Source organism: Bos javanicus, chromosome 6 (genome assembly GCF_032452875.1).
Source record: "Bos javanicus breed banteng chromosome 6, ARS-OSU_banteng_1.0, whole genome shotgun sequence".
In the NCBI taxonomy this organism is placed as follows: Eukaryota; Metazoa; Chordata; class Mammalia; order Artiodactyla; family Bovidae; genus Bos; species Bos javanicus.
The window spans coordinates 89,390,073-89,417,787 of NC_083873.1; the positions used below are offsets into that span (position 1 = coordinate 89,390,073).

Genomic DNA, 27,715 nt, shown 5'->3' on the forward strand with positions numbered 1-27,715 from the left:
TAGCCCACCAGGCTCCTCTGTCCATGGGATTCTCCAGGCAAGAATACTGGAGTGGGTTGTGGTACATATATAAAATGGAATATTACCCAGCCATAAAAAAGAATAAATCCACGCCATTTGTAGCAACATGGACAGACCTAGAGATTATTAGACCATTGATTTTAGACTTTTATCTAAAATAAGCATTTAAGGCTACCGATTTCTCCAGAAGTACTTCTTTGGCTGCTTTCCTCAAATTTTGATAAATTATCTGTTCATTTTCCCTTCTCATGTCTTCTTTGTCCCATGGATGATTATTATTATTCTTTTAACCTACAGAATCAAAGTGCCTTTCTTTGAATTTTGAATGTACCGCTTCCTAGACTTGTAGCTTTGGGCAAGTTTCTTAATTTCTTCACAGATCAAATTTATCATATGTAAAATGAGAATCCAAGAGGATCTTTCTCAGAGAATTATTGTCAGGATTAAATGAAGCAATCCATGTAAAGAATGAATGCCTTGAACAGAGTAAACCTACAGAAACTGTTAGCTATTATTATTGATAATTTTTATTCCTTTTAATTTAATGAATGTAACAATTCATAAACATAATCCTGGTTTTTAATACAGAAAATATATTTAACTTTCCAAATTATGTATTTTTCATTTTGTGCACAACTTTTTCTATATTTTGCATTATCTTTAAGCTGGACTACAAGAAAAACTTAAAAAACAATACTTAATTTAAGGGCATGAAGGTAGTTCTGTTTCTTTCTTCTTCTTATCACTAGTTAGGTAGTAGGTCTGATAGATCTGCAGTTTTAAAGGAAAGTAACCTTTCAATAGCCAAACGAAACCACTTATTGTCTAATATAACTTCTGCTCCCTTCTGCCTACAAGTCTTTCCTTTTGTGAAAGACATGCTCCTTAGAACTTTCTGCTTGGTTGGATGCTGTCTGATTCAAGTTGATTTTTGCTCAAATAAAAGCATAACTCAGTTCATCTTCTACCACATCTCAGCATAAAAAAAGGCCAGTCTGATTTTTACTTTTTAAAGGAAGCTGCTATTTTGTTTTCTCACTACAAATTCACCACATAACAAAGGTTCCTAGGTAGTGTAAGTTTGATCATAGACTCCAGAAAATGAATGACAGGTTTTCCTCTCCAAAGTGGAAATGATAAGGTAGAGCAACAGAAATTCTTAGGTCCAAGCCTTGTTCAGCCAGGTATCCCTCCTCCCTCCACACATTCACATTTGTCTTTCTTTCTTCTGCTCTCAGGAGAAAGGTATCCCAAGGTCTCACTAAGGAAGACAGAATCTGTATATATCCTTCCTGCTTTAAATGAAGTCACCAGTAGCCTGGGCAGCTGCGGAGCAGAGCAGTGGTTTGGGAGAAAGGGAGCGTGCTGCTTGAACTGATTGGTTTAGACGCTTTCCCTATGCTCTTGCTATGGGCACATCAGCAGCGTGCCCAGTGCAAGAGAAACCGCGTCGTAACCAGGCCATACCGCAAACTCCTGCCTTCCGACGCACGTGCTAGTCCAGCCTGGGGCTCGGGTCCCGGCCCCGCCCCATGACGGTACAGGGCTCGGGTCCTTCAGCCCCGCCCCGGGCCCTGAACTCAGCTTCTAGCCCCGCCCCTGCAAGGTGCCCCCGGGAGCCCTCGGCTGGTGGGACTCGCTCTCCCGCCGAGCCGGGTGGGGGCGGAGTCCGGCCTGGAGCTGTGAGAACCGGAGCGGCGGAGGTGGTGCCTCTGTCGGGGAGCCGGCATTCGCGGCCATGACAGTGGTGGCCCGCGGCTTCTGGCTGCTCCGCGGCCGCCTGGGCCGAGTGTCGGCGCTGAGCCGGATCGGGGAGTCGCCCTTCGCGGCGCCGGGAGCGGCGGGGCAGGCGTTCCGGGGCTTTCGGAGCAGCGGCATGAGGTATGAGCGCCCCCGAACGCTCGACCTCCTCTGGGGTGGGCGCTCCCGGGTGCGAAGCCAGTGGCTGTGGGAGGGGCGGCCCGGCGCCTGCAGCTGGCGCGGGCGAGGCCTCGCGCGTGTGACCCGGGGCTCCAGGGCAGCCGCGCGGCGGGTCGGGGGCGAGGCCTGTCTTCGCTCCGAACTTGGCCTTGCAGGCCAGGCCGGCTGGTCGCATCCGCCTCAAATCGGGCAACTTGGATGTTCTCTGCGCACACTGGAACGTTCCATGTTTGCAGCGGGTGCAGTTGAGTGACTGAGGAAGAAAAGGGGCCTTAAAAACACGTGGTCTGCTTGTTTGAAGCATTTGTTTGATTTTGGTTATGGCTGTATTTTGTAAACAAAGGAGTGGGCAGTGGCCAGATTGTTTAGAGTTTATGAATTTCTTTGTTGGTGGTAATACTGAGATCTTTTCCAGCTCTACAATTCTTAATGATTTCACAAAATCAGACATTAATCTTGACTTTTCGGTGTTTCTCTGTATGGCGCTTCCCAAATGTCTCCAGTCTTAGATTGACATGATCAATCTTAGATTCACTGCATCTCTTGTTGCTGGCTAGCAGATTGCGAGTAGGTTTTAACTGTTCTGTACAATGGTAAGCTTTGTCCGTCCGTCCGTTACTTATAGCTATTATACAAACTCGATCTAAGAAGCTAAGAATAATTTCTTTGAACCCAGAGCCAGTGAGTCCATTTGTTTTCAGACTTACAGGGATTTCAATAACGTTCTGTAACTGCAGTTTTACGTGGCCAGAGATTGTGCCTTACTCATCTTTTTGTAGCCCCATGTCCAGCACTATGCCGGAAGAAAGGAAAGATCAATAATGAGGAAACATAATGACTGCTTATTTAACTTAAATTGATTAACTCTTCATTGTATATATTTGGATCTTAGTCTTGGCGTGATTGAAGTAAAAAAAAAAAAATCCTATTAGGTTTACTTTGGACTTAGTTTGTAATGACTGCTGTTTGTCTTCCAGAGAATATGTGAGAAAATAACAATGACTCACAGTTCTGATTGTGGAAGCTCTCATGGTGTCTGAAAAAAATTACCAGTTGGTTTGGATACAAACTCTGCAACCTAGGAAAAGCAGATTCTGTAGAATTCTCTTTGCATTACAGAATTGAAGGAATTATGCACCACAGTCACACTATTTAGATAATTATTTGCTGAATTTGAGTTATTTTAGGGCTTCTTCCCAGAGTGAAGATAACCTTTTTCAAATTGTGTAAGTTGGTTAATTTCCCTTTGTCAGATGGTGTAAATAGACAACCCCATCATCCTGTCTTCTCCAGGTATCAATACACTGAATGAGAACCGTAACAGCTAAAAACCTAACTATCTCGTTCAAGCCACTTGTCGTCACACACACATGCAGATACACACACGGATAATTCAGAGGTTTTTAAATTGAATTTATGTCTTTTATAATTTAAAATAATTGACTGGAATAATTTTGGAAAGCTATTTTTAATGTAAATAAAGAAGTGTTACTTTCAACCCAGCTGCTTTCAGATTATAGCTGTATAGAAATAAGTAATACCTTTGATAGATTTTTATTTTTTCAAGGCAGCACTAGTTAGGTTAGGATAGGTGGCATTTTGACATCCCCTTGTCACTAAGTACTGTATATGAAGATGAAGTTGGCTGTAAGGTTGAGAAACACCTGTGGACTGATGGGTCTCGGGTGGGGAGAAATCCGGACAGTGTGTTGATGCTCATTGGTGTCTCTTTTCTCTTCTAGGACCAGCAGAGAGAAGAGATTCCATCTTCCAGAGGTCGCCACTGTCTGCCTCCCCACTTGTCCCCATCCTCGGTCATCTCTTTTAACACATTATTGACCAGAGATGTATTAATATGTCTTTTGTTACCCAAATGTTATTGACTGGAGATATATCAATATCACTTGATAAGAAATTGCTGGCCACAGGTGTTAGTCTCAGCAAAAATCCCCCCGGTCAATAATGAGTTAATATGTAGTGACACATTAGTTGTGTAGTTATTCATAGTGAATGTGGTTTAAATCCTACACTATCCTCTTGACTTGAAATATGAGCCTTAGTGTTTTTCTCACTGCAGTGAATCTTTGAGTTTGATGAACTCTTTCCCTAATGATATTGACTGTTTTCAATTAACAGATTTATTACCGGTTTCTGGTATAGAGTCTCAAATGAAACAAAGTATTTTTGATTGTCTTTCATATCTTTGGCTAATTAGATACTTATAATGGAACATATAAATACTTTTTTAGTAGAGAATTTCAAGAAATAGTGTTTAACAGAATTTGAAAATTACAAAATTATTATTTATTGTTTAATATTTAATCTCAGAATGGTTTCCCTTTAAAATTTGCAGTGAGTTTTTCCCCCATTTACTCACGATAAAATAGATTTATTAATTGAAAGAAAATATATTTAAATGTCAAGGAAATAAATGAATAAGTCCCTTCTATTTGTTGCAGCTTATTATTTCTTGAAATGAATTATCTAAAAAGCCAAAAAGTTACAAATAAAATATTCTTGGTGATTAAATTTTCCCAATTTGGCCTTGCTGTGTGAGAAGTTTACAAATCAATATGTGCTTGGGTTGTGAAACATCGTATGAGCCTGGCACGGTGTTTTTAAGTGTATGGAGCTGGGCAGCAGTCTATCTCATCTGGAGGCAAGGTTACAGCAGACTTTTATATTAATGCCGTTCTCGAGGCAGATTTTCGGGTATTCTCCAACAGAGGCTTCCCCAAACCATGCTTTACTACATCAACTCATTTATAGTAACTAAATGGATATCCCAAGGGTTTTTTTTTTTTTTTTAATTAAAAAACCCTGTATTTTGGGAAGTAGTAAGAGATACTGGTTTATGTTATGTAAATAATCATGTCTTATAGGACTTCCCTCGTGGCTCAGATGGTAAAGAATCTGCCTGCAATGCAGGAGACCCAGGTTCAGTCCCTGGGTGGGGAAAATCCCCTGGAGAAGGAAAGGGCTACCCACTCCAGTATTCTTGTCTGAAGAATCCCGTGGACAAAGAAGCCTTACAGGCTACAGTCCATTGGGTTGCAAAGAGTTGGCCACGACTGAGCAACTAACACCTTCTTCTTTCGTAGGATGGATAGTTTTAATAATTTTAAAAAGACAAATTGTATATGTACACCTGTTTGTTTTTCTTGAGACCCTCTCTTCTAGTATTTACTCAGTTTCTCTGTCTGCTATAGAATTGATTTAAAGATCATTTTATCCTCATGTGAAGCTTAAAGAACCCAGACTCCACTTAGTACCATTACTGAAGCTGATTTTCCATGGAATTATTTCAACCAAGATAGAGTTTGTACCAATGGCTAGCAAGGGCAGTTTCTCAAAATCACATTTTATTTTGCTGGAAAATTGTGATTTTTGAGTCTTAATGCCTTATCTCTCCTAATGACAATGAGCTATGATAGCTATTTGGTTACAGTTTTTATTTCTAAGCAGTTATTGGTGGTGGTTTGGTCACTAAGTCGTGTCCTACCCTTTCAAGTCCATGGACTGTAGCAGTTATGTCATTTTAAATTTAAAACATAAATGTTTCACCATTTATTGTCTCATATCTTAGTTTTATATCTGTGCTTCAGCTGTTCAGAAATAATATGTTCTAATGTAATATCTCCAAAATCAAGTTTTCTGATTAAAATGGATCAACAGGTGAACAGAGAAAATTAATACTAATCTCAGACCTTGTTAGTCATGATTTTAGTAATAATCTAGCAATTTCTTTAATGACCCAAATCTTTGTTTTTCACATGCTTTGTAGTTATATTATTCTTTCATGTTAATACCCTGCTGCTGCTGCTAAGTCGCTTCACTCATGTCTGACTCTGTGCGACCCCATAGATGGCAGCCCACCAGGCTCCCCCATCCCTGTGATTCTCAAGGCAAGAACACTGGAGTGGGTTGCCATTTCCTTCTCCAATGCAGGAAAGTGAAAAGTGAAAGTGAAGTCGCTCAGTCGTGTCTGACTCTTAGGGACCCCATAGACTGCAGCCTGCCAGGCTCCTCCATCCATGGGATTTTCCAGGCAAGAGTACTAGAGTGGAGTGCCATTGCCTTCTCCAGTTAATACCCTAGTTAGATGATAAAAGTAGCAACAAAGAAACCCAGCAGATTACCTTCTATGGTCGCATACTCTTCAGGAAATTCCATGGAACTCAATGAAGATTTTTAAAAATAATTTGGTTTAAGGATGATTAAGTTGTAGAAGGATGTTTAAAGATGTAGGAGCTTGGGTGAAAACTGAACTGTCCAATGAGTGGGATAAATTAATGATTAGTAATTAGTGAGTTTACTATTAAGAAGTGCAATCTGGACCAGAAAAAATATCAACTAATTTGTGTTCAGAATGGGATATAATACAAACTTAAATTAGTTTTAAAGAAGACTTCAAGGTTGATAGTATCCAAGAAGTTTTATCCAGCTGCTGCTTTTAATATTATATCATAGGTATTTTCTGTGTTGCCATTGTTTTTGTTAACATTTTATTGGCTCCATAATATTACATTAAGTCAAGTGGCCTTAATTTACCTAACCATTTTGCTGTTGGTTAATGTCTAGTCCTTGAAATATGAAATAATTCACTCTCAGATGCAGGTCGTGTTCCTGTCAACATCATCATACCAACCAGGTTTGTTCACTTAATGATCCGAACTCTACTTAGGTTTCTAGAATTACTCTCATTAAAGAGTATGCCTCGAACCAAGAGACTATTCAAAGATTTGTCATTCTAAACTGAGGGCATATTATAATTTAAAAATAGGTGTTTCCTTTTCCCACTTTGGCTATTTATTAACTCTGCAATGAATATCATCTTGCTTTAAGCAATCCAGTTGTATTGTTGAAAAATAAATTCGTATTAATATTTAATGTTTCCTAACTCTGTGTTAAACATTTTGCTAAGATTTTCACATATAGTTTGTCTTTCAATCCTCACAACAACTGAAAGAAGTAGACACTATTACTATTCCCAATTAACAGATTAGGAGACTGGGACTTAGGGAAATTAAATAACTTGTCCATGATAACACAGTAAATAAATGGTGAAGACAGAGTTGGAAACTGCATGATCTATCCAGTGCATTTCTCTACAAGCAATTTATAAATTTCCCTATTGCTTATCATCGTTCTGAAAATCCTTATTTATTGCAGAACTTTTGTGAATCAAGACACCTGATTTTGCATATAAATCTTAAAAATTGTGTTGTCAGATTTCCTTAATACAGGGTATCTCTTTACTTGGGAATTCATGGATAGAATTTAAGTATCCCTAAACTTAGATGGTGGAGAAGGCAATGGCACCCCACTCCAGTACTCTTGCCTGGAAAATCCCATGGATGGAGGAGCCTGGTAGGCTGCAGTCCATGGGGTCGAGAAGAGTCGGACACGACTGAGCAATTTCACTTTTACTTTTCACTTTCCTGCATTGGAGAAGGAAATGGAAACCCACTCCAGTGTTCTTGCCTGGAGAATCCCAGGGACCGGGGAGCCTGGTGGGCTGCCGTCTCTGAGGTCGCACAGAGTTGGACACGACTGAAGTGACTTAGCAGCAGCAGCAGTAAACTTAGATGGGAGGTCACTAATCTCTACTAAATTTAGCATTTTCTTCAATTGTGAATATTTGCCTCAAACCACAGTAATAGGAGTACAACTTATAATATTCCCAGCAAAAATACAGGTATATTAATAACACAGTTGACACAGAGATCTCCAAACATACACACTCACCAGTACTCTTTGATATTATGTAGTAATTAGACTTGCCACTAGGTGTTTTATTTAATGCTTTTTTAAAAAAAGTATTTGATAACAGTATTTCAATAAAACTGGTTTTCTGTAAACCTGTGTATTTTATGTTAAACATTTTAAAAAATGGTTCTGAGAAGATGTACATGGGATTTAACAAACTGCCCAAGTGTTCTCTTACAAAGCTTAGCATATAAGATTTTTTCTGCAAAAATTATGGATGTTTAGGTTGTTGTTGTTGAGTCACTAAGTCATGTCTGACTCTTTTGCGACCCCATGGACTGTAGCGCCCCCAGGCTCGTCTGTCCATGGATTCTCCAGGCCAGAATACTGGATTGGGTTGCCATTTCCTTCTCCAGGGGTTTAGGTTGTTACTGATGTTCTAAGTTACAGGTTAGAGTTCTGAAGTTACAAAATTGAATGAAAGAATCACACGTAATGGAAAAAAAAATTGCTTTACTTTTTATTGACTTATGGAAGTATAATTCCTTTACTTCACAGTGTAAGATAGCATTTGGGATGTGGAATGAAATGTTTTTTAAAAAACCTTAAACTTAACATTTCCAAATATTAATTTACTTTAAAAAAAAATTCACTTGCTTTGAAAGGCTCCCTAGTATCAGTTAGTGATTGGTTTTATTCCATACGTAATTTTGCCCTGGTTCCCTTGAGTTTGTTTTGTTACTATTGTTAATTTGAACCCCCAAATCTTCAAATTTTGCCCTAAGATACAAAGCATTTAAACTATGCTAGGACCTGCAGAGATATTTTAATTGCTAATGACTGTATTAGGTTTTTTCATCTTTATAGATCATAAAACAGTTTATTACAGCTCTAATTAAAGTTGTGGTTGAAAATGAGATTAAAATACAGATGCAGAAGCAAGATGTCAAGTATACAGATTAAATACACTGTCGTTTGTGAGTGGACTTTGATTTACTATTTTGTGAAAGAGTATTTTGATATACAAGAAAAGTAGTGATTTTTTTCCCCTCCTGTTTACTACTTTGTTTTAGCTAATTAAACACTTAATTTAGTTCTAGGAACCATAGATTAGGATGGTTGTAGTTTATTTTCTGGAAAGTGAATAGGTAAATGGACAAGTTCATAGAAACAACACTAAATGTTGATGACTTTTTGTTGTTGTTGTTTAGTTGCTAAGTTGTGTCTGACTCTTTGTGACGCCATGGACTGTAGCCCACCAGGCTCCTCTGTCTATGGGATTTCCCAGGGAAAAATATTGAAGTGGGTTGCCAATTCCTTCTTCAGGGGATATTCCCGACCCAGGGATAGAAGCCATGTCTCTTGCATTAGCGGGTAGATTCTTTACCACTGAGCCACCAGGGAAGCCCTGATGGCTTTTTAGTCTCATATTACTTCTGGTTCTCTGAATATTTCTCCGTCTATTTCTTAACAGAAACTAGGAGAGCCATTTTAACAAATGAGCCAATCGACTCTTAGTCAAAGCTTATTTTATAAGGTCAACAGAGACTATTCCCATTATATACATGAGGAAATTGCATGCCTTTAAAAGCAGTTAAGTAACTTGGCCAGCTTTTAAAGGTAAACAGGGCTACCTCTCAGGGACTTCTGGCTTTGGGTGAGTAATTTGTAGTGTGTTGTGCTGCCTGACTGCTAACTCTCCTCCCTGGCCCCTCCATTGTGACATATTCTTTCCTAATGAAGGGACTTGTAGTGCTAGCTGAGCAATAGGGGGAGAATAAACTGCTGAAAAGGAGAGCTCCTTGTCTTGCCTTCTTTGGGGGTGACTTGCAAAGTTCCTACCTTTGCAGGAGATGTCACCTGAGCAAGTAATGACAGGGTGCATTGTGTGAAAGATATCTAAGGGTCAAATTGACTTCACTTTTGATTTGTATTAATGGCAATGTCACTGTATAATTTTTTGATGCAGTCACATTTTTAAGAGTTAAAAAAGTAAGATCACATTCAAGTACTGCATTTCAGATTCTTGTTAAATGAGGGCTACTCCATTTCTTCTAAGGGATTCTTGCCCACAGCAGTAGATATAATGGTCCTCTCAATTAAATTTGCCTATTCTTGTCCATTTTAGTTCACTGATTCCTAAGATGATGTTCACTCTTACCATCTCCTGGTTGACCACATCCAATTTACCTTGATTCATGGACCTAACAGTCCAGGTTCCTATGCAGTTTTGTCCTTTACAGCCTCAGACTTTACTTTCACCACCAAACACATCCACAACTGAGCGTCATTTTGGCTTTGGCCCAGCTGCTTCATTCTTTCTGGAGCTACTAGTAATTGCCCTCTGCTCTTCCCTAGTAGCATATGGAACACCTTGTGACCTGCAGGGCTCATCTTCTGGTGTCATATTCTTTGTCTTTTCATACTGTTCGTGGGGTTCTTGTGGCAAGAATACTGGAGTGTTTTGCCATTCTCTCCTCCAGTTGGCAAAGTTTTGTCAGAACTCTTCACTGACACTTACTCAGTGAAAAACAGGAGATTTATCAAAAGTTCTTCCCACAAATTGGGATACTTTGAATTGGGATTAAAGATGTATTTATTTACTAAGGCTGCCATAAACAAAGTACCACAAACTAGATGGCTTTGTAGAGGAGGGGATACTCTCCTCTTTTTTCTCTCAGTTCTTTGAGCTGGCAATTGAAATGAGAGAAGGCAGATTAACCCGAAAAAAAAAATCAATAAAAAAATTTATTACCTATGTATGAGGAATTTACATAAACATGAAGTGTTCCAAAGACAGGCAAGATGAGGTATATATACGTTATTATGATGAGGTATATATACATATATATAATGTATATATATATACATTATTCTGGACTAAGGAGAAGAAGGTAAGTGTCTAGGACTTCAAAGAGAAGTAAGGTAATTCACAGGAATATGAAAAGGGTTAATGTTTGTGAACAAATGTTTGCCTGGCCATCTAGAGACAGAGGGACACAGAGGGAACTTTGATCAAACCAGCCTTGCTAGGTTCCTCCCTGTCCACCACACCTAGTTCATACTTTAGTATGGTTATATGTGGTGACAGCTCCTTTCTGGAACTGGAATTCCAATTCTTAAAGTTCACTTAGGCATTTGGGAGAAGTTCAAAGGTTTCGTCCCAAATCTTTTGGGCCTTGGTTGTTTTCAGCTGGAAATAATCTGCATGTTAAGAGTGTCACATCTTGGGGCACTGTACCCTGAACCTCATCATAAAACAACAGCAACTTATCCTCACATTTGTAGAGGCCAGGAGTCTGAAATCCAGAGAATCCACAGAACCATGCTCTCTTGGCCTGTTGTTGCTGGCAATCCTTGGCTTTTTTTGGCTTACAACTGTATGACTCCAATTTTGCGTCTATAGCCATGTGGCCATCTTGCCTCAGTCTTCACGTGGAGTTCTCTCTGTTTTTTTATAAGGACAAAAGTCATATTGTATTTATGGTCACTGAACTCCAGTGTGACTTCATCCTGCAGCTTAATTACATCTGCAGATGCCTTATTTCCATATACGATCACAGCCGTGGGTACCAGGGATTAGGGTTTGAACATATCTTTTGGGGGACACAATTCAACCCTCAGCAATAGAATTTCAGAATTGCTTGTATAATGCTTGAGGTGTCATTGTTTAATTAGCTCAGTACCTTCTTTTGGAGGGAAGGGGTACATTTCTATTGTAAGCTTTGGTTTTAGTATTTGCAGTTCACTAGACGTTTCAAATCTGAACTCCTCATTCCACCCTTGTCTGGCTTATTTTTTTGAATATGTTAATAATTTCCAGTAGATTTTGAACAAAATGCAACACTTTCTAGCTCATTTACAAAATATATTTTTAAACACTTGTTTTTAAAATCATGTAGGCAGGCAGTGAAGAGAGTACATTCTGTGATGACATAATTTTTTGTATTCAATGCAAACCTCTTCACAATAGCTTTGTAATTTAGTTATAATAACTGAGCTTATGTGTACAATATTTGTTAATTTGTTATCAATTTATACTTTTGGGCTTTCTCTATGGCTCAGCAGCTAAAGAATCTTCCTGCATTGCAGGAGACACATGAGATATGGGTTCGATCCCTGGGTCAGGAGGATTCCCTGGAGGAGGAAATGGCAACCCACTCCAATATTCTTACTCTTGGCAGACTACAGTCCATGGGGTCCTAAAGAGTCCTAGTTGGTAGATTGTATGCTTGTTTGCATACTTATGGATACATGCCCCATGACCAGTTTCAAGCATATACACATACTTCATAGGTTTCTTTATGTTGAAAGTGTTAATGCAAATTCACATGCCTGATGCACAATAGGATTTGGGAGTAGAGAAAGGTTTACAGCAAGGCAATGCAAGGAGATGGGTAGTTCATCCCCTAAAAAGCTTCAAGTTCCCCGAAGAGTTTCAGCAGAGCACTTTTAAAAGCCAAGTGAGGGAGGTGTAGTGTCTCAGGGTCTGTGATCAGCTCATGCACAATTCTCTGATTGGCTGATGATGAGGTAGGAGAGTGGTATCCCAGGGGTTAACATTATCAGTCCTTAGACTCCTGGTGTCCTGGGGCTATGTGTTCATCATTGTCAGATAGTTAACATCTTTCATTTGTTAGCATGAGGGAGGTTTTTTTTACATCTGCAAAACAGCTCAGGAAAAGTACTTCAAATATTATCATATAGGTACTTCAGAGAGGAGCTAATGCAAAAGATATGGGGGAAAGCCTGTCCTGGGAAGGCCTCATGGGGTCCTGCTTGGTTACAAAGGTAGTTGACCACTTATCAGGAATACTAGAATGGGGATTTTTACTTTGAGCATCATGGGGGTGTAAATCAGTGGTTCTTAACTGAGGCTTGGCAGAACTACTTTATAGAGGTTTTAGTTAAGCCCAGTAAGATTTTTAGGTCTAGCCTATAGCATCTCAGAAAGTTCCTGGCAATTCCTTAGCCAACCTGGCTCATCAATTGTGAGTCCTGTTGTGTTCTGTAAAACAAATTTTGTCAGAGATGATGAAGGTTTTCTTACAAGACAAGAAGGGCAAGTTCTAGAGGCAAAGATGGTTTTCACATTAGAATTTAAGAACTTTCCATCAAAAATAACTATAAAATAAGTGAAAAGTCAAACCATATACTGATGATACTTGATACACAGATATAACTGATGTAGACTTAAAAAACAGACGTAGCCTAAAAGTTGAGAGTTATGTTTTATTTGGCAGAAATTTTTAGTACTTAATCCTGGGAGGCAGTATCATCCTAAGTATCCCTGAGAGAACTGCTCCAAGGAGGTGGAGTGGGGAGTCAGGTTATATAGAAGTTTGAAACAAAGAACAAGTAGTCTGAATATCAAAAGTATTTTTGTGAATTAAAGAAAACCAGATATCTCAAGGAATTTAACACTTTTCTATGTATGGGAAAATGAAAGAACCTGGGTTCGCTGAAATCACTCCTTTCAATTGCAGCTCAGCTATCTGGGGCCAACCTGCTGTGAATCTTCACATTCTAGTTCTTTGGTGCTCACCATAGAGAGTGGCTGCATTGCAGTCTGATGGCTGCCAGATGGCACAGGTCTTTCCCTCCTGAGTGCCCTGGAGGGCTGGAATCCCTGATGACTGTGACATCCTTGTTTACCCATATGGCAGGAAATACTCCATTTCTCACTGTTACGAGATTAGTGTTCAGAATGCATAAATAGCTACTACAAATTAGGCACAGCTAATAATCCATTAGAAAAATGGTCAATAGAGATGAACAGGCATCCCATAAAAGAGGAACTCCAGATGGCCAATAAAACTGTAAGACATTCAACCTCTAGTAATTAGGGAAACACATATTTAAACTACAACAAAATGCCATTAAACTAATGTGTTACGTAAAAACTTTGACAATCTCAAGGAAGTAGAAATTCTTAGACACTACTGGTGGACGTATGAATTAGTGCAACCACTTTGAAAATAAGGTGGCATAAACTGAACACATATAAATGTATCCTATAATCTAGCAATCCCATTCCTGGGTGTAAACCTTAGAGAGATATTATGTTTTATATTTATATCATATATAAATGTGAGATATATAATGTAGCTCATATATTGATGTACATTATAGTATATATATATTACATTATATAGTATATAATGTATATGATTATATTTCTAATGTTTAGAGACACAAACATTAGTTTAAATGATAAAGGAAAGCAATGGAATTATAAAGCCCAATTTCAGGATTATGTTTAACTCTCTAGGAGAAGATAAGGTTTCGATAGGGGAGGGTTTCAATATACACAATTGCAGTGATGATGATAATACTTTTTTTAAACTGGATAGTAAGGTTGTTAATTTTACTGTTTTTTTCTTTTCATATGTTTCATATATATTTTGCATTTATTCACTTTTAATTTAATTCAGGATCTGTTTTGATACCATTTTAAGATAGAAAGATAAATATCCAGAATACTACGTATCTCACTGTTTTATTCAGTCAGTTCAGTTTAGTCACTCAGTCATGTCCGACTCTTTGCGAGCACATGAACTGCAGCACACCAGGCCTCCCTGTCCATCACCAACTCCCGGAGTCCACCCAAACCCATGTCCGTTGAGTCGGTGATGCCATCCAACCATCTCATCCTCTGTTGTCCCCTTCTCCTCCTGCCCTCAATCTTTCCAGCATCAGGGTCTTTTCAAATGAGTCAGCTCTTCTCATCAGGTAGCCAGAGTATTGGAGTTTAAGCTTCAAAATCAGTCCTACAAATGAACACCCAGGACTGATCTCCTTTAGGATGGACTGGTTGGATCTCCTTGCAGTCCAAGGGACTCTGAAGAGTCTTCTCCAACACCACAGTTCAAAAGCATCAGTTCTTCTGCACTCAGCTTTCTTTATAGTCCAACTCTCACATCCATACATGACCACTGGAAAAACCATAGCCTTGACTAGACGGACCTTTGTTGGCAAAGTAGTGTCTCTGCTTTGTAATATGCTATCTAGGTTGGTCATAACTTTCCTTCCAAGGAGTAAGTGTCTTTTGATTTCATGACTGCAGTCACCATCTGCAGTGATTTTGGAGCCCAGAAAAATAAAGTCAGCCACTGTTTCCCCATCTATTTCCCATGAAATAATGGGACCAGATGCCATGATCTTAGTTTTCTGAATATTAAGCTTTAAGCCAACTTTTTCACTCTCCTCTTTCACTTTAATCAAGAGGCTCTTTAGTTCTTCTTCACTTTCTGCCATAAGGGTGATGTCATCTGTATATCTGAGGTTATTGATATTTCTCCTGGCAATCTTGATTCCAGCTTGTGCTTCCTCCAGCCCAGTGTTTCTCATGATGTGCTCTACATATAAGTTAAATAACCAGGGTGATAATATACAGCCTTGACGTACCCCTTTTCCTATTTGGAACCAGTCTGTTGTTCCATGTCCAGTTCTAACTGTTGCTTCCTGACCTACATATAGGTTTCTCAAGAGGCAAGTCAGGTGGTCTGTTATTCCCATCTCTTTCATAATTTTCCACAGTGTATTGTGATTCACACAGTCAAAGGCTTTGGCATATTTTTCATTTAATTTCTTCATTTAATTTTATGCAACATTTTAACATATTGCTATTTTTATAGTTATTTTCAGTGGCTACATATTAACTCCAAAAAACTGTAATACAATAAACAATTTTACTCTGATAATCCCACAAATATTTTATAAACACAGTAGTAAATATAAGCTTCCTGTCCTACACAGCTTACAGTGTTGTGAGGGAGACAGTCATTTTAATAAGGATTTAAGAGTCTACATGAGGGTAAGAGCTGGGTGCTGTGGGCACTCTTAGCAGAGGCAGATCCCCAGTTTGAAGGTGTCAGGGGACATTTTCCAGATTGCCTTCCAAGCTGAGACTTGAGGACTGTGTGGGAATGAATGAGGAGCAGATTTGGTAGGGATGTTAGAGAAGTGAGAAGGAGGATGAAGAGTGTTTTAGGTCAAAGGAACAGTGTATGTGAAGGCCCAGAAATGAGAAACTAGCACAGGCAATAAGTTGAAATGCAGCTGTGTGTACTGTGGGACTTGGTCAGCACCATGAGGCTGAAGAAAGCTCATGCAGGGGCATGTCAGCTACAGAACATTTGGATTTGAATTAAAATTCCCTTTCAGGTCAAAACTTTTGGAGTCATGTTTGACTTATGTTCTGTTTTCTTTATACCCTATATTCAATCTCAGTAAATCCCAGTGGCTCCACCCTCAAAATAGATTCAGAATCAGACTACTCTCAGCACCTTCACTGCCTGCTCCACCCACGTCCAAGCCACCATCATCTCTTGCCTGAGATTCCACACTAGCCTCTTCACTGGTGTCCTCACTTCCCTGCTTCCTCCTATAGAGTCTCCACATTTTAACCAGTTATCACTGAATAATGAAAATCAGGTCATGGCACTCCTCAAATCATCAAATGCAGGCTTTCTCACAGTAACAGCCAGCGTCTTTCCAAAGGCCTGGAGTACAATGTGATCTGAGGTCACACTCCTCTGACTTTACATCCTGTTCTGACCCATTCATTTGTTCTTTCCACTGCAGCCACTGGCCTCGTTGCTATTCATCAAACATACCAGGCATGCTTCAGCTTAAAGTCCTTTGTACTTGCTATGTACTTCCCTTAGCCTAAATTCTTTTCTCCAGGTAACCACAAAACATATTCCTTCACTTCTTCGTTTACACTCAGGTGTTACCCGATTAATCAGAGAAGTGACACTTTAACCTTCTTATGGAAAATGGTAATTCTGGCCTCCACAAATGCCTTTTCTATTTCTCACACATAATATATTAAATATTTGCTTTAAAATTTTGCTTATGTCTTCTTCAACTACAAATATAGTTTCTGTGAAAGTGAGTGATTTGTTTTGTGCATTATTATTTGTATTCCTGGTGCATAGAATAGTGCCTGGCATATAAGCAGTTTTCAATATTTATTTATTAAATTAATTTTCTCAATGTGTATATAGTCCAGTTTTAACAAGGGAGCTGGCATGTTTCCATTTGGAAAATTGCTCTGGCTGCAGTGTGGAGAACGGACTGGCAGCGATCGAGATCTGAAGGTGAATTCTTAGGAGCTGTGTGCTTCTATGGCTGAACATTTGAGTTGTTGCTGATATTTAACAGTTTTCAACAATATGCATGTTTTAAAAAAATCTCATTCCTTTATGCACTGAGGTCTATATGAGCTTAATGTGTGTGTTTACCAGTCCTTCTAGCAGGTAGACTGATGCAGGCATCTTGCATTGGCCCTCCACTAATTCAGGGTTGCTTCATTTATCCTTAAATTGTGTCTCCCACAGAGCCAGGCTTGCTCAGCCTCTCCAGTGACTGGAGAAATCAGTGGGATGAACCAGCTACGACTGAAAATGCTCTAAGTCCCTCTTCATAATTGGGTAGCAATCATATGGGTGTTTACCCATAAACACCAGCTAGGCCAGGCTAAACCATGTCAGCTGTAATTAGCAGGCCAATTTAGCACATCAGTGCTATCATGTAAAGTTAAGCCCTGTCACCTCAGCCTCCAACAGAAAAGGTGCAATCAAGTTTAATCTGCAAATAGATTGTCTTTTTGGAAGTCAGGAGTCAGTTTATGCCATTATCATCGCTGACATTCTCAAGGTCACACAGTTTTGTAGTTTATAGGCTGTAATTATCCTGAATTATGTCCAGTGTTGCCAGTTTGACAATAATCTATGAATAAATCACTGTATGTAACAGAGAATTGGCTAATAAAACATGTAAGCAGCTGCATTGCTATTCATATGCTGTTACAATGCAACATGGAGCTCAGATGGTTTTATATTTTAAAATACAAATGTATGTTCTTTACATCTGAAGTCACTTCTTTAAAAGTGACTTCAGATGTACGTTAGCAGATAAACTCATTTCTAAAGCAGACTATTTTGCCTATCTGAATATTGTTGACACAACTTAATTTTTGGAAAGTATTTTTTTTTTTACTACTTCTTATTTATTATTTATTTATTTAATTTTATTTTTTTCTACCTCTTATAAACGAATCATGTTGAAATTGTTTGCCATATCTGCAGGCCCTTAGTACTTATTAATATAGGAGGTCCTTGTTCTTTCAGTATTAATGTGTGTGTGTGTGTGTGTGTGTGGGTATGCGTGCTCAGTTATATCTCTTTGCAATCCCATGGACCGTAGCACACCAGGTTCCTCTGTCCATGGAATTTTCCAGACAAGAATACCAGACTGGGTTGCTGGTTTCCTTTTCCAGGGGATCTTCTCGACTCAGGGATCAAATCCATATTTCTTGCGTCTCCTGCATTATTATCAGGCAGATTCTTTACCATTGTGCTACCTGGGAAGGCCCTTAGTATTAAAAGTCCACTTAAATGAATCAATAACAAATGAGCATCAGGAATTCAAAGTAAATAATGAAAAAAGTTTGTTTCTTAATCCTGAAAAATAAAATTTAAACTCAAAAGTGAATGTATTTTATTTTTTACCTTATTTAAGTCTAATAATTATGTATTAATACCAATTATTAGAATGTACAAAGATACAAACTACAAAAGGTCACTCAAGAAATGATAGATAACCTAAAGAGCCCTCTGTATTAAATAATTTAAATTTGTAGTTTTAAACCTTACCACAAAGAAAGCCCAGGGCCAGACAGCTTCACAAGTGAATTCCACCAAACATTTAAGGGAGAAATAAAACCGATTCTACACAAACTCTTCTGGAAATGTGAAGAGGGATGGATACTTTTTAACTCATTCTATGAGGGCAGTTTCACCCTGATACCAAAACCAGTTACTTGTTTACCCATGGTTATGATTATTATTGGGGCTTCCCAGGTTAAGAATCTGGTGCTAGTGGTTAAGAACCCACCTGCCAGTACAGGAGATGTAAGATCCCTGGGTCAGGAAGATCCCCTGGAGGAGGGCATGGAAACCCTCTCCTGTATTCTTGCCGGGAGAATCACACAGACAGAGGAGCCTGGAGGGCTCCATAGGGTTGCAAAGAGTCAGACACGACTGAAATTACTTAGCAGACACATGATTATTAAAATACACTTTTGTGTTGAACTGAAGAAGTGGTTATCAAACATGATCATGCATAAGAATACCTGTGAGAGCCTGTTAGATGTGCAGATTGCCAGGCTGTCTCTTCTCCCCCAGGGGTCCTGAATCATGGGTGTGGTGGAGGTGGGGGGGTGTCCAAAAATTGCAAGTTCAGTAAGCTTCGCGGGCAATTTTGATGTATGTATACATAGACTGTATTTCAGGATCACTTCTTAGCAGAATGTTGTTGACATCAAAATTGCATGAACCTGGATGAACCCTGTAGACCACTGGTGCCGGGTTGAAATAGGGTGTTCTTGATCTGGTTCTGTGTGTGTGTATACCAACCTGTCAGAAAGGGGAGCTGACTTATTTGGAAGGGGTGACAGATTTCATTTTGTTTGTGCTGGCTGATATTCATGATGCCTGCTCTGATTAGAACATAAAAGTTGTACAGGTGATTGAAAAAATTAAGTTGGTAAAGGTTTTCCTTTCCTCCATTTCTCCTCCTGCATAATATTCATTGATCTGCATATAGTGTTTTGTGTAATATTCATGCACTATAGATCATGCTTTCACCAGAGCTTTCAATAGTGAAAGGACGGGGGCACCAGATGGAACTATTTTTTATTTTATCTAATACCTTTAAAAACTAAACATGCAGTAGTGTGTGCATGCATGCTAAGTCGCTTCAGTCGTGTCCGACTCTTTGTGACCCTAGAGACCATAGCCTATCAGGCTCCTCTGTCCATGGGATTCTCCACTGGAGTGGATTGCCATGCCCTCCTCCAGGAGATCTTCCTGATCCAGGGTTTGAACCCGCTTCTCTTATGTCTCCTGCATGTAGTAGGAGCAATGTTAATTCACCACTTTTAAATTTGAGATCATGGAGAGCAGTAAAGCCTTCCCATAATGCATTCATTTTTGTGCCTTTCCAGAGATAAATTTATGTTGTCTATCAAAGTCTAGCATGCTTTACCTTCTTAAGCACTTATATAAACTGCCATGAAGTAATGTTTTGTGCGTTTTTTTCTGTTAGAAATAATGCCTTGGTGTGAGCAGGGTGGCTGGGGTGGTGGTGTGGGGAGAAGGGGAAACAGCCGTTTGCTTCCTGGCCTGATCCCCATCAATGACAAGTATGGCAGTACTGGCAGCTGTTGTCACAGAGTCTGAGAGCTGTGGGACACAATTTTTCTTGGAGTAAATGAGAGCAGCTGTGTAGTATAGAGCTCATGACTTCAGGATTTTGTACTGGGTGTAGTATTAAGAGTGAACTGACTTTGCCTTTGGGTCAAAAGGCTATGGGGCCAGGTATATACAACATGTCTGGGGCTTTGGAGATAGGGGCCAGTTTTAACTCGACTGTGCTGATCTGTCTTTTCTGGGGAAAAAAAAAAAAAGAAAGCAGAGCTTTTAATAGAACCAATATTCTAGGTCTTGAGTATGTGATTTGATAATTAAAAAACATATAGGTGAAAGTGATGAAGAAATGTATACTATAGACAGATCATAATGCAGAACTAAAAAGCAGAGTTGGACTAGTTTTTAAAAGTTACGAATGCATTTCTGAACCTGAAGAATGAGGGTCAAATATATCTGAAAAAAATCAAAGTTTGGTTGCTCGCTTAGGGGATCATAGATGTTTTGTTCACTCTCGTACTTTAAATTGATGTGGCTGGATAGTCCTTACTGCCTTTTTAGTAGCATATTTGTTTTTTGTTTGTTTTCCACAGATGTGATGCAATTATTATCTCAGGAACTGAAATGGCCAAACAAATCCAGAAAGAAATCCAGCATGGCGTGGACTCTTGGGTTTCCCTTGGGAACAGAAGGCCTCACCTCAGTATCATATTAGTGGGTGATAACCCAGCAAGCCACACGTATGTCAGGAGGAAGATTAAAGCCGCTGCTGCTGTAGGTGGGGAGCATTTTAGCTGTACTTGTTACTAGATAACGTTTTCTGGTTTTAGTGTGATAATTATGAATGATAACTGTCGACTAAATGCTATTTGAAAAACATGTGTTATTATTATTTATTGCCATTCTGTAAATTATTTAGTTCCCAACATTCACATTCATTTCTTACTCTTTTTTTTTCTTCAAATTTCTTTAAATCAACTTTGTGTGATTTCTGATCCTATTGGGAAACATGAGAGCAACTTGTTACATTTAAAGGGCCTGTTTGTTTGTGGTTTTTTTTTTTTTTTTATTTTTAAACTTTACATAATTGTATTAGTTTTGCCAAATATCAAAATGAATCCGCCACAGGTATGCATGTGTTCCCCATCCTGAACCCTCCTTCCTCCTCCCTCCCCATACCATCCCTCTGGGTCATCCCAGTGCACTAGCCCCAAGCATCCAGTATCGTGCATCGAACCTGGACTGGCATCTCGTTTCATACATGATATTTTACATGTTTCAATGCCATTCTCCCAAATCTTCCCACCCTCTCCCTCTCCCATAGAGTCCATAAGACTGTTCTATACATCAGTGTCTCTTTTGCTGTCTCGTACACAGGGTTATTGTTACCATCTTTCTAAATTCCATATATATGCGTTATTATACTGTATTGGTGTGTTTGTGTTTTTTTTTAATCACATTAACCTGGCTAGTTCATGGCGGTGGTGGTGGTGGTGGTATTGGTATTTTCACTCTCCTCAAATCCACTAACAGTAGCTCATCACAAATAAGTGCAATTTGTCACGTGGAATACTGGGCCAAAGAATGCATGTGAATCATAAGAAAACATCTGTACCATTTAAAAGTTCCCTCCTGATGGTGCTTTGAACATCACTTTTGTAGAAGGGCCTTTTCTTTCAGTGGGACAAGAACAGAGGGAACCAATCAAACACTGTGTAAGACACCATTAATGAAAAAATACATCTTTGTTAGTCAAGTGACTTTCTGTACTTGTTTTTCTTTCAGGTATCTGTAGTGAGATCATTCTAAAACCTAAGGATGTTTCTCAGGAAGAACTGTTGGATATAACTGATCAATTGAACGCGGACCCAAGAGTCAGTGGTATATTAGTTCAGTTGCCACTGCCAGGTACATAATTCTCTTCTGTGTATCTAATTTGGTTAGGGGCAAGGACATCTTTCAACATTATTTCATGACACCGCAAGTCATTTATAAAATAGGTTCAGAAAGGGACTAGCTATTACAGTAGCATTCAAGGTGGCAATTTCTGAATGACATGTTTATCGTGACTGAAAATTGTGAAAGAAAACTTTAGGCTTTGGCAATAATACATGCAGTTCTTGTTTTGCACAATAGTGCGAGACCATGAAAATGACTAAGTTGAAATTGGGCAAAGGATCTTAACAAATCAATAGGAAAATAACAATTGTTCTGTGATCTTTAAAATGTTTTCTCAAAATATTACCATGGTTTATAAATGTGTAAGGAGATGAAAGCTATGGTTTTTTCAGTAGTCATGTATGGATATGAGAGTTGGACTATAAAGAAAGCTGAGCACCAAAGAATTGATGCTTTTGAACTGTGGTGTTGGAGAAGACTCTTGAGAGTCCCCTGGACCGCAAGGAGATCCAACCAGTCCATCCTAAAGGAGATGAATCCTGAGTGTTCATTGGAAGGACTGATGTTGAAGCTGAAACTCCAGTACTTTGGCCACCTGATGCGAAGACCTGACTCACTGGAAAAAACCCTGATGCTGGGAAAGATTGAGGGTGGGAGGAGAAGGGGATGACAGAGAATGAGATGGTTGGATGGCATCACCAAGTCAATGGAGATAAGTTTGAGTAAACTCTGGGAGTTGGTGATGGACAGGGAGGCCTGGTGTGCTGCAGTCCATGGGGTCGCAAAGAGTTGGACATGACTGAGCGTCTGAACTGAACCGAAGCAGATGCAAAAAATAATGAAACTAATATTTATCCAGTACACTGTAATTTAAAACATTAGAAACATTGAGCATTAAAGTACTTTATTTCATTGCCAAAATCTTATCAAGAGGAGTTTGAACAGTTACTTGCCTTCTTCTCATCATATAACTTATATGGAGCAAGCATTTTTTCTATGCCTTGGTGAATTAAATTGTCAAATTCTTTTTAAGTTTGGATTAACTTCCGTTTTGTCCTTTGTCCTTTCAAAGTCATGAAATATCTCTGAGAATTTCTTTAGCGTGAGGTTTGATTCTGGTGTCACTTCCTCTGGGCGTTGTCATCCTTTTTGTTCCTCATTTATTTTGATCCGTTTGCGATGACTAAGTTCCTTTGGCTTCACAGCTGCATCACTCCAAAGGACATGGTATCAGCTTCTAGGGTCTTTTCCTGTTTCTTAATCAACCAACCCATTTACTGTCCATTAGAATCCTACTGCAGCGACTTTACCTTCTCTTTTACATTCATGGCCCTTACCTTCTTGCTAGCCTAGGTCTCTTTTATCTTTGCTTTACTGTTGCCATCTTCAGATCTTCTATTCACATCCAATTTTCACTTCCAGCATCATCATATTTATTTCTTTGCTGAACTTTCATCTTTATGGGCTAATTCGTTCTTTTGATTATGTACTTTTATGAAATGTCAGTGAATTTATCCCTGAAACCCAAGGAGGCAATATGATTTGCTATCTATGTTTGAATTGAGTAACAGATGTACAGTGACCAAGCATTCACAGACTTCATCTGTTACTTATATAGTGATATTTGGACCAAAGAGTCGGCATGCATGCATGCATGCCAAATCGCTTCAGTCATGTCTGACTCTTCAGTCCTGTGGACTGTAGCCCTCCAGGTTCTTCTGTCCATAGGACCCTCCAGGCAAGAATACTGGAGTGGGTTGCCATTCCCTCCTCCAGAGGATCCTCCTGACCCAGGGATCAAATCTGCGTCTCTTAATGTCTCCTACTTTGGCAGACGGGTTCTTTACCACTAGCGCTACCTAGGAAGCCCATCATACAGAAGTGGGTTGCCATTCCCTTCTCCAGGGGATCTTCCTGACCCAGGGTTTGAACCTGGGTCTCCTGCATTGCAGGCAGTTTCTTTACTGTCTGAGAGTTGGCAGCTCTTATATAATTACTCACAGTTAAGACACCGTGATAACTAAAATTTGAACTGTGTTGTTGGAAGACAGGTGTCATTTGACTGAATTATAGCTCTGAAATTCATGCATTTTTCAATGAGCAAAGTAAGGAGTAGCCTGAATATTATAGATTATAGTACTTTTGTGCAGTTTTGAATTATTTTTTAGGTTTTGACTTGCAGAAAGTAAAGCTGAATAATGCAGTTGTCTGTGTTCTTTGTATGGTACTAGTATTTTAACTTATCTAATAATATAATTTAATATACTAGCTATATGTTATAACATTTGTGCTGTTTAAATTGCACTCTAGATTCACATTTCTAATTCTTTTCCTCTTATATGGTTGCGTTTAAAATATCAAAAAGTTGGAACAGATCTCAGAAGTTATTAAGGTTTGCCCTTAAGAAAAATGCTTATGACAGATAATACTATAGATTTAGCATAGTGATTTATCCCATACTTTTATAACTACAAAAGGAATTCAACACATACAGCACACTCATGTGATAGCATAGAAGATTAGGGCCTAGAAAATATCAGGAGTATATTAACATCAAAAGTCTGTCCAAAATTTTTTTGGCATTGAGTTTAAACCCAATTGTTTGGCTCATGCAAAATAAGAATCTTTTTATTTTTTTGGTACTGCTGTATTTGCCAAGCAACATTCTTGTGGTTTTCAGTTTTTAAATTTCCCCCACTTATATTTGTATCCAATTCAGATTGTTATAGAAAATGTATCACAAATTTCTAAATATCTAGTTTGTCTTAAAGAATTAAATTCACATCTGTAGAAAATTTACCCCTTTATGGGCAATATTCCTCCTTATTGAATTTGCTAGCAGTTTGCCACTAGATGGCAATGGTGATCTGCTTGTACTAAAATAGAGTACCTTTTAGAAATGTTCATTTTATAAATATACAAGCAGCTCATGCAGCTCAATACCAGAAAAATAAACGACCCAGTCAAAAAATGGGCCAAAGAACTAAACAGACATTTCTCCAAAGAAGACATACAGATGGCTAACAAAGATATGAAAAGATGCTTAACATCACTCATTATCAGAGAAATGGAAATCAAAACCACAATGAGGTACCATCTCACGCCAGTCAGAATGGCTGCGATCCAAAAGTCTACAAACAATAAATGCTGGAGAGGGTGCAGAGAAAAGGGAACCCTCTTACACTGTTGGTGGGAATCCAAACTAGTACAGCCACTATGGAGAACAGTGTGGAGATTCCTTAAAAAACTGGAACTAGAACTGCCATATGACCCAGCAGTCCCACTGCTGGGCATATACACCGAGGAAACCAGAATTGAAAGAGACACATGTACCCCAATGTTCATCACAGCACTGTTTACAGTAGCTAGGACATGGAAGCAACCTATATGTCCATCAGCAGATGAATGGATAAGAAAGTTGTGGTACATATACACAATGGAATATTACTATTAAATATTAACTATTTAACATTAAATATTAAAAAGAACACATTTAAAGCAGTTCTAATGAGGTGGATTAAACTGCAGCCTATTATACAGAGTGAAGTAAGTCAGAAAGAAATACACCAATACAGTATATTAATGCATATAAGTAGAATTTAGAAAGATGGTAATGATGACCCTATATGCAAGACAGCAACAGAGACACAGATACAAAGAACACACTTTTGGGCTCTGTGGGAGAAGGCGAGGGTGGGATGATTTGAGAGAATAGCATTGAAATATGTATATTACCATATGTGAAATAGATCACCAGTCCAAGTTCGATGTGTGAAACAGGGCACTCAAAGCCCGTGCACTGGGATGACCCTGAGGGATGGGAAGGGGAGGGAGGTGGGAGGGGGTTCAGGATGGGGAACACATGTATGCCCATGGCTGATTCATGTCAATGTATGGCAAAAACCACTACAATATTGTAAAGTAATTAGCCTCCAATTAAAATGAATAAATTAATTAAAAAAAAAGAAACTGAGAAGCAAGAGCCAAAGGGATATGGTGATAACACTTATCTGGATGCTTTGAGAAAAGGCAGTCTTCTACCTTGCTGAAGAGCTAGTAACATACAAAATAACACTGATTAAAATTAAGCCTTTATTATAAGCATTATTATATTCTTTACATTTATTGATTCATTGGATCCTCACAATTTCCCAATGCAGATGGGGAGCTATTATTTATGTACATTTTACTAATGATGAATTTGAAGTACAGAGAAGTTATGTAACTTCCTCTAAGGACACAGAGCTGGTAATTGAGCTGGGATGTGAACCCAGGCTCACAGGTCCCTCATGCCTTTACCATTATGTTACCACCCTCACCAACTTGTCAGTGTTAGCTCGTGAGTAATGTGTGCTTACTATGTGGCAAGTATTCTTTTATAGGGATGATTTTATTTACTCCTCAAAATAGCCTTATGGGTAGGCATTATCTTCTTCATATTGCAGGTGAGAAGACTCAGCTATATTACTTATTGACACATTATACTGGTACACAAAATTTGTTGTTTAGCAGAATAAACTGGAATTCTCCAGGCAAGAATATTGGAGTGGGTAGCTGTTCCCTTCTCCAGGGGATCTTCCCAACCCAGGGATCAAACCCAGGTCTCCCACATTGCAGGCTGATTCTTTACCAGCTGAGCCACAAGGCAAGCCCAGGAAACCATAACGCAATGCAATTACCTTAAACAATGTGTTATAAAGTATTTAAATTAGTTCATCAATCTTTTGATGTAGGTTTTCAAGGAGGATGACATTTTCCCTTCTTGTTTCTTCTGTCTGGTCTGGGAATTAATTTGACCTGAGATAGATTAACAAGAGAAAAAACAAACAAAATTTTAGTAACTTGTGTACTTGGGAGAGACTCAGGAAAACTGAGTGACTCTCCAAAATGGTTTCAGTTCTCACCTTAAATACTGTTGGACATGGAGAAGGGAAGGGAGTTCCAGACAAACATCTACTTCTACTTCATTGACTATGCTAAAGCCCTTGATTATGTGGATCACAACAAACTGGAAAATTCTTAGAGATGGAAATACCAGACCAACTTGTCTCCTGAGAAACCTGTGTGTGGGTCAAGAAGCAGCAGTCAGAACCAGACATGGAACAACTGATGGGTTCAAAATTGGGAAAGGAGTATGACAAGGCTGTATATTTTCACTCTAGTTATTTAATTTATATGCAGAGTACATCATGCAAACTGCTTGGCTGAATGAATCACAAGCTGGAATCAAGATTTCCAGGAGATATATCAACAACCTCAGATAAGCAAATAATACCACACTAATGGAAGAAAGTGAAGAGAAACTAAAGAACCTCTTGATTAGGGTGGAAGAGGAGAGTGAAAAAGCTGGCTTAAAATTCAACATTCAAAAAACTAAGATCATGGCATCCAGTCCCATTGCTTTATGGCAAACAGAAGGGGAAAAGGTGGGAACAGTGACAGACTTTATTTTCTTGGGCTCCAAAATCACCGTGGACGGTGACTGCAGTCATGAAATAAAAGATGCTTGCTCCTGGGAAGAAAAGCTGTGACAAACCTAGACAATGTGTTAAAAAGCAGGGATATCACTTTGCCAACAAAAGTCTGTATAGTCAAAGCTTTTTCCAGTGGTCATGTAGGGATGTGAGAGTTGGGCATAAAGAAGGCTGAGTGCCGAAGAATTGATGCTTTCAAACTGTGGTGCTGGAAAAGACTCTTGAGTGTCTCTTGGACAGCAAGGAGATAAAACCAGTCAATCCTTAAGGAAATCAACCCTGAGTATTCATTGGAAGGACTGAAGCTCCAATACTTTGGCCGGCTGATGCGCAGAGCTGACTCATTGGAAAAGACCCTGATGCTGGGAAAGGTTGAAGGCATAAGAAGGAGGTGACAGAGGATGAGACAGTTGAATGGCATCACTGACTCAGTGTATATGAATTTGAGCAAACTTCAAGAGATAGTAAAGGACAAGA

The 27,715-nt window shown here is 39.0% G+C and overlaps 1 protein-coding gene across 7 annotated transcripts in view; it reads left to right on the forward strand.

The window, feature by feature from the left end:
- The first annotated feature begins 1,406 nt into the window (after positions 1-1,406).
- Positions 1,407-27,715, forward strand: part of MTHFD2L (methylenetetrahydrofolate dehydrogenase (NADP+ dependent) 2 like) — a 151,505-nt gene continuing 125,196 nt past the window's right edge. The window contains exons 1-4 of one of the 7 annotated variants that reach the window (XM_061420468.1): positions 1,861-1,902; positions 3,684-3,717; positions 20,459-20,643; positions 21,651-21,773. In XM_061420468.1, the coding sequence (XP_061276452.1) occupies positions 20,490-20,643; positions 21,651-21,773 (277 nt within the window). In that variant the 5' untranslated portion in view covers positions 1,861-1,902; positions 3,684-3,717; positions 20,459-20,489. Of the gene's footprint in view, positions 1,903-3,683; positions 4,391-16,672; positions 16,755-20,458; positions 20,644-21,650; positions 21,774-27,715 lie in introns of those variants that run through there. The other 6 variants (XM_061420464.1, XM_061420470.1, XM_061420467.1 and 3 more) reach the window with 6 other exon arrangements.